At 45.9% G+C, this 7,400-nt stretch overlaps 1 protein-coding gene across 1 annotated transcript; it reads left to right on the forward strand.

Moving 5' to 3' along the window:
* Window positions 1–1,604: 1,604 nt before the first annotated feature.
* LOC119299567 lies at window positions 1,605–3,091 on the forward strand. The gene is made up of 3 exons (XM_037576762.1): window positions 1,605–1,730; window positions 2,113–2,535; window positions 2,622–3,091. Exons 1-3 carry the CDS (start codon window positions 1,605–1,607, stop codon window positions 2,859–2,861), a joined length of 789 nt encoding a protein of 262 aa, XP_037432659.1. The 3' UTR covers window positions 2,862–3,091.
* The last annotated feature ends 4,309 nt before the right edge of the window (window positions 3,092–7,400 follow it).

The raw sequence follows: 7,400 nt of genomic DNA on the forward strand, positions 1-7,400 counted from the left end.
ATGGAGCAAGTCTCGACATGAGCTTGAGAATCGTAGTCTCAGACTAGTCATAAATCATATGACCACGGAGGTGGCAACACTAGTATTCCGTGCACCGAGCACCACTCTGGACGACTGTCTTATGACCTTCTCATAGGACGTAGGTAGCGCTCCACAAGCCAGGTGAATCTATTTGAAAAACATTGTTGTATCACTTGTACAGGTTAGGGACAGAGCCGGAGGGCATGTGGTCTCAAATCCTGCGCAATAAGTATTTGCACTCGAAAACGCTAGCCCAGACTACCATCAGACCAACTGATTCACTGTTCTGGAAGGGACTTATGAGAACGAAGGATATGTTCTTTCGTAGGGTCAAATTCTTGGTTGGCAACGGAATGTCAACAAGATTTTGGGAGGATACATGGTTAGGAGAGACACCTTTGGCCTTACAATATCCTACCCTTTACAATATTGTGCAACGTAAGGAAGATTACGTAGGTATCGTCCTTCAAACTATTCCCTTGAATATCCAGTTCAGACGTACGTTAATGGATGCGAGATGGACAGCCTGAATGCACTTGGTTCGGAGATTGATTGAAGTTCGACTCTCCGACGTGCCGAACTCTACACAATGGAAGTTAACTAAAAATGGGATATTTATGGTGAAATCCTTTTATACGGATTTGATTAATTTTGCCCCCTCTCAAGGTCACTTAATATATGAAAGGTTAAGGTTCCTTTGCGGATTAAAATTTTTATGTGGTTTGTCCACAAGCAAGTAATATTCATAAAGGACAACTTACTTAAGAGGCGATGGGTAGGCAACTCGCGGTGTTGTTTTTGTGCTCAGGATGAGACAATACAACATTTATTCACTGATTGCCCACTTGCCAAGTTACTTTGGAGAACGATTCATATAGCTTTTAATATTAATCCCCCAGTAGATATTGCGTCTTTGTTTGGGACGTGGTTAGCTGGGGTTGCACAGATTACGGCAGCTCGTATTCGGATTGGAATATGTGCGTTACTATGGGCTATATGGAACTGCAGAAATGATATGATTTTTAACAGACAACACAACTTAACTTTTTTGCAGGTTATCTTCAGAGCTACAGCTTAGATCCGTACGTGGTCCTTACTCACTCCTATGAACTCCAGGGAGCCTTTGGTTACTGGGTGCAACCAATGAAAGATGATGGCTCGGGCTATATTCAACCGGTTCGGATGGCGTTCGCATAACAGGATACAGGGCTAGAGTGCTTGTCCTTATTATCACCATATCGGTTGTTTTTAGGCCATTTCTATTTTGTCAGATTTATGTGCTTTGATTTTGCTCCGTTTGCGAGTTGTAAGACCTTTTGAGGATACTTTCTGAATTTTTAATAAAAGGGCCGCATGCATCATCATGATGCAGAGGCCGGGGGTTTACCTCCATTTTAAAAAAAAAATCACTTTGTCGTGTGTACGGCGAACCTTTGCTATAAGATTGTTGTGCATACCCCCACCAACTCATCACTAGCCATATTTTTAAGGATATTCCTCGTCGAAAGTTATTTCTTGATCAACAACTACGACTAAACTAAACTACTCCTACTAAATTGTCTAACAATAACCACGGCGGGAGCATGAGCGGTTGCGGGCCGCACCCCGGCACGGCGGGTGATCTCCTCCTCCTCGGTGTCGACCAGGGTGAGGTGCTGCCGCGGGAGTTTCTCACGGGCAAGCGTCACGGCCACATCATCGAATTCCGGGTGAATTCGACCCATGGGACACAGTACCCGTGGCGTGGGCTTCAGGGCCCTAGTACCACTATTGAGCCATTGTAATGAGAAATAATAATCTTCATAGTTCCTTGAATAACTGGTACCACTTACGCCAGATCAGCGTATGCATGATGGCATGATACTCACGTGAGTACAACAATGGCCGTCGAGAAGAAAGTTTACATGCATGCTTTCCTGCCTGCGAGGTTCCCAAATTCACATGACGTACGTTTTTCTCAAAGAGCTTTTGATTAGCTCGGGCGAGAAACACAAACCGAATCACATAGAGCTGCGTGCCGACACAATCTTGTCCTCTATGCTTTGCAACTTGTCTGACTGTTTGGCGGGTTCTGAAAGAAGCCCTCCGCAGGTTGGCCTCCACGTAGAGGATATTCATTTCACGGCCGGGAGCTGCTCGCGACGTGGGCACCGTCGCGGCCACCTCGTCACGGGTTGGCTCGCGCGGAGCGTGACCTATAAAATGTGCCCACTCACTCAAAACAATACACCACCAAACACTCGGCGACACACGACAAACAGCAACTACTACCAATCGTCTAGCCGATTCTTCCCTTGCTGCAGCATCTGTAACTTCCTTCTCTCCTTCGTCCACCTTCCGCGGCTGATTAATGGCAACCATGATGACCATGAGCTCCTTCGCCGGTGCCGCCGTCCTGCCGCGTGGCTCGACCGGCCACTTCGGTGCCCAGTCTCTGCCTGCGCTGGGCCGACGCAGCCTCGTCGTCAGGGCACAAACCGATGGCCCGAGTGCACCACCGCAAACAAACCCAAGGTACGATGTAGTATCAGTTAAGCTTAAGCCTCTACATAGTGTTATTCGGTTCAGTGCCAGGTTTCTGATGTTTGTTTCTCGCACAGGCGAGCACCTCAATTTGGGACGCGCTCGCGTTTGCTGGCCCCGCGCCTGAGCGCATCAACGGGCGTCTGGCCATGGTGGGCTTCGTGACTGCACTCGCCGTGGAGGCAGGCCGCGGCGACGGGCTCCTCTCGCAGCTCAGCAGCGGCACCGGGCAGGCGTGGTTCGTCTACTCCGTGGCGGTGCTGTCTGTGGCGTCCCTGGTGCCACTGCTCGCGAGGGCAGAGCCGGCGCCATCATGAATGCCAATGCGGAGCTCTGGAATGGCCGCTTCGCCATGCTCGGTCTCGTCGCGCTCGCCGCCACCGAGATCATCACCGGCGCGCTCTTCATCAACGTGTAGAACTAGCTTTGTCATGGACCGGATAACACAACCTATAGCTAGTAGGACATGTAAATGATGAGAACTGATCATCTTTCATATTCTTTGTAGTTCTGTACTTACTAATTAAAGACAGTTCATACTACCGGAGCTACTTTGTTCTAACTCGAGATCTTCTTTGATAGTGATGTCCACTACTGAAATTTGCTTCTTTGTCGAGTATTTCCTCCGTCCTAAAATAAATGTCTCAATTTTGTTATACTCGATAAGGGCCATTTCAACTTAGCAAAGTCAATACCTAGTGTTAAACCCGGTAAAGGATGTTTGGCATACACTCTTCACACAAAGCAGGGTATGCTGAGTTTCTTACTCGGTACAGGCTTTCCTGAGTATTACCTTCGTCCTGATTTATTGGTCTCCTTCGTATTAAGTGTCAAATTTTGATTATAAATTTAACTAACAAAATGTCAATGCATGTAATAAAAAATTATACCATGTCAAATACAAATCCATCGATATAACTTTTTTTGACATGCATTAATATTTTTTTATTAAATCTACGGTCAAAATTTGACACAAAATACGAGGGTACCAATAAACCGGGACAGAGGTAGTATCAAACGAGGGTATTCGGCAAAATGAAGTGTTTGACGATGAAAATGGTGCTAGCAACATGTCGCGTCTCAGCTGCTTTGCTGAGTTTTTCTTTACCTTCACCAATGGTCATTCAGCACACAGATCGTGTGCTTGTTTCCTATGTGTACTTTTATTAAGTACAATACGTATAGTGTTGCAATATGGACACAAGAAATGGCATAGTGTAGTTCAGTAGTTGTAGCAGGGGATTAGAGGAAGTGAAGGCGTTAGGTTTTAGTCCTGGTTGTGCCACTTTTTTTGTTGGGTTATTTTTTCAATTTTATTTTTCATTTTATTTTGTTTGTTTAACATGCGAGGAAGTAGAGGTTCGAGCCGCAACCTCCACTTTTTTTTAGAATCAGAATGCAGCTTTTCACACTTGGTTTGCATTTGATAGAATTATTAAAAAATAATCCCTTTCTCAAAATATCAACGAGCTCCATGTTAGCCTGAACAAACTAAAGACCACCAATATACAAACATCAATAAGCTTCATGTACCCTCGGTTTAAATTTAAATTATATCAACTAAATGCCTAGAAATTCACTCTATGACTTAAATTTAAATATAGCAAACGAACCTCGGAGAAGGTCAAATTGTGATGGTGTATGTTTAGATTTTTTTTTAAGGTCAAACGTTGAATCAACCGGCACTTCACCTTTAAACCTGGCCCATTCCCTCTCGAAATTTAAATTCTTTCTTCAAGCTGGTACGATTTCCAAGCAGTATATGTCATAACTTTTGCAAAACCTTCTCAAATGTTCATACTAAAGAATAAAATTAGTAAAAAAATCAATCTAATTTTGCCAACTTTTTCTTGCACTTATACAATTCAAATTTGAAATATGTTCACTAAATGCCTGAAATATGCACTAAATGATATAAATATAGCAATTGAATCCTGAAAAATGCTAAATTGTGGCTTGGAACATGTGATGATGTATGTTAAGCATAGGAAAAGTTTCAACATGAAACAATGAAACAACCGGTCCCGATGGACAGGAAGGGACACAACCCAATGGATGTCGACGGCCACGCCGATCAAGCCCCGGCCCTAGCCCTCTAGCCACGGCCTAGGCTACCTTGGACACCGCCATACTCATGGCCAGTGGCGGAGCTACGTGAGGGCCAACACGTGCCCTAGCCCGCCCAGCTCAGCATGATTTTCTTTACTGTACATTCAGTTTTAGGCCATGAAACGTCAAACCATGGGTAATCTTCTGTAGCTTGGTTAGCCTGGCCCACCCAACCTTTTGCTTCAAGCTCTGCCACTGCTCATGGCCATTGACACCGATCCGCCAACGGCATAGCCGCGCAAGGGAGCTCAACTCAGACCGACACCACGACCGAACCGCAGGTCAGCAGAGCACAACACGGAGGCACAAACTAGCGCGGACAAATCGGCCTTCTAAACATGCTCGTCGGCAGACGTCATCCACCAACAGAGGAGCCTCGCATGTGCAACAAGGAATCCTCGCCCCAGCACCACGCCGGACGCGCTCCAAGCTACACGAGCCAGTCCTACCGAACGCTGCCCGCTGCCGCACGCCACCCAATAGGGGAACAATGTGCGCTGCTGCCGCACGCCGCCCAAGAGGGGAACAATGCGTGCCTCAAAGGCCAGGATCAACGACCGCAGCTAGAACCGCCGCCAGTCGAGCGTCCCTGTGTGAGGCACTCCAGCCACACACAGGGACGCCCTTCATCGGCGTCTAAAACTAGCTTTGTCGTGGACCAGATAACACAACCTGTACCTAGGACATGTAAATGATGAGAATTGATCATCCTCATATTCTTTGTAGTGCTTATAGTACTAATTAAAGACGTTCATACTACCGGAGCTGCTTTGTTTCTCGTTCGAGCTCTTCTTTTTATGTACTGAAATTTGCTTCTTTGTTTGAATTCATTTTCAACTTGACAAAGTCTTTACATGTTCCGCATACACCCTTCAGAAAAAATCGTAACCTAGTGTTGCCTTCGGTAAAGGATGTTTAACATACACCCTTCACGAAAGCTTTGCCGAGTATCAAACGAGGATATTCGGCAAAATAAAGTATTTGGCGGCTAGACGATAGAAATTGTAATTGCCACGTGTCTCAGGTGCTTTGCTGAGTTTTTCTTTACCTCCACCAATGGTCATTCAGCACACAGATCGTCTCCTTGTTTCCTATGTGTATTTGTATTAACTACAATATGTGTAGCGTTGCAATATAGACACAAGAAATGGCATAGTGTAGTTCAGTAGTTGTAGCAAGGGAATTAGAGGAAGTAGAGGTGTTAGGTTTGAGTCCTAGTTGGGCCACTTTTTTTAGAAGTGTTGGGTTTTTTTATTTTTTTGTTTGTTTAACATGTGAGGAGACGTTCGAGCCCCAACCTCCACTTTTTTTAAAAGAATCAAAATGCATTCTTTTCACACTTGGTTTGCATTCGATAGAATTATTAAAAATAATCTGGTTCTCAAAATATCAACAAGCTCCATGTTGGCCAGAACAGACTAAAGACCACCAATATATAAACATCAATAAGCTTCATATACTTGTAGTTTAAATTTAAATTATATTAACTAAATGCCTAGATATTCACTCTTAAACATAGTAAACAAACCTCGAACAAGGTCAAATTGTGATGGTGTATGTTTAGATTTCTTTTAAGGTCAAACGATGAATCAACCGGCACTTCACCTTCAAACATGGTCCATTCCCTCTCGAAACTTAAATTCTTTCTCCAAGCGATTTCCAAGCAGTATAAGTCATAACTTTTGCAAAACCTTTCCAAAATTTTACCTCGCATGTTGATGTTTTTTAGATCTTGTTTGATTTTTTTCTATAAATTAAAAATCGATAAGCTCCATGTGCAGGGTTGGGTCTTGGCACCCAGATGTTTGAATTCATTTTATTTTCTTGAGTAAAGCCCACCACGGACTAAAGAATACAAATAGTATTTTTCAATCCAAATTTGCCAACTTTTTCACGCACTTACAATTTAAGTTTGAATTATATTCACTAAATGCCCGAAATGCACTAAATGATATAAATATAGCAATGCAACCCTGAAAAAAAATGCCAAATTGTGGCTTGGAACATGTGATGATGTACGTTAAGCATAGAAAAAAAATGTCAAGATAAAACAATGGAGCAACCGATCCCGGTGGACGGGAGGACACAACCCAACGGTTGTCGACGGCCACCGTCGAGCAAGCCCCGGCCCTAGCCCTCTAGCCTTGGCCTAGGCAAGCTTGCACGCCGTCATGCCCATGGCCATCGACTCCAACCCACCAACAGCACAGCCGCGCAAGGGAGCTCAACTCAGACCGACACCACGACCGAAACACAGGTCAGGAGAGCACAATGCGGAGGCACGAACCAGCGTGGACAACTCGGCATTCTGAACATGCTCATCGACGGACGTCATCCACCACCAAAGCCCCGCCTGTGCACCAAGGAACCGTCGCCCCAGCACCACGCTAGACGCACTCCAAGCCACGCGAGCCAGTCCTACCCAACACTGCCCACTGCCGTACGCCGCACGCCGCCCACGAGGGGAACAATGCGTGCCTCCAAGGCCGGGAGCAATGGCCGCAACCAGATCCGCCGCCACCCTAGCGTCCTTGTGTGTGAGCCACTCCATCCACACCTCCATGATGCCATCGCATTGTCGTCGTGTCCACACACATGCGCTTAGCCACCACGCCATCGTTGGCCACCAGGTCAGGACCGCGCCCCCACGTGCTTGAGGCCCCCGCTACCCGAAAAGACATGCATGCGGGAGGAGACGCCCCGCCACCACCGCAGCCACACAGGCTTCACCCGGCAGCGCAATGGGG

This window comes from Triticum dicoccoides, chromosome 5A, assembly GCF_002162155.2.
Source record: "Triticum dicoccoides isolate Atlit2015 ecotype Zavitan chromosome 5A, WEW_v2.0, whole genome shotgun sequence".
Taxonomy (NCBI): Eukaryota; Viridiplantae; Streptophyta; class Magnoliopsida; order Poales; family Poaceae; genus Triticum; species Triticum dicoccoides.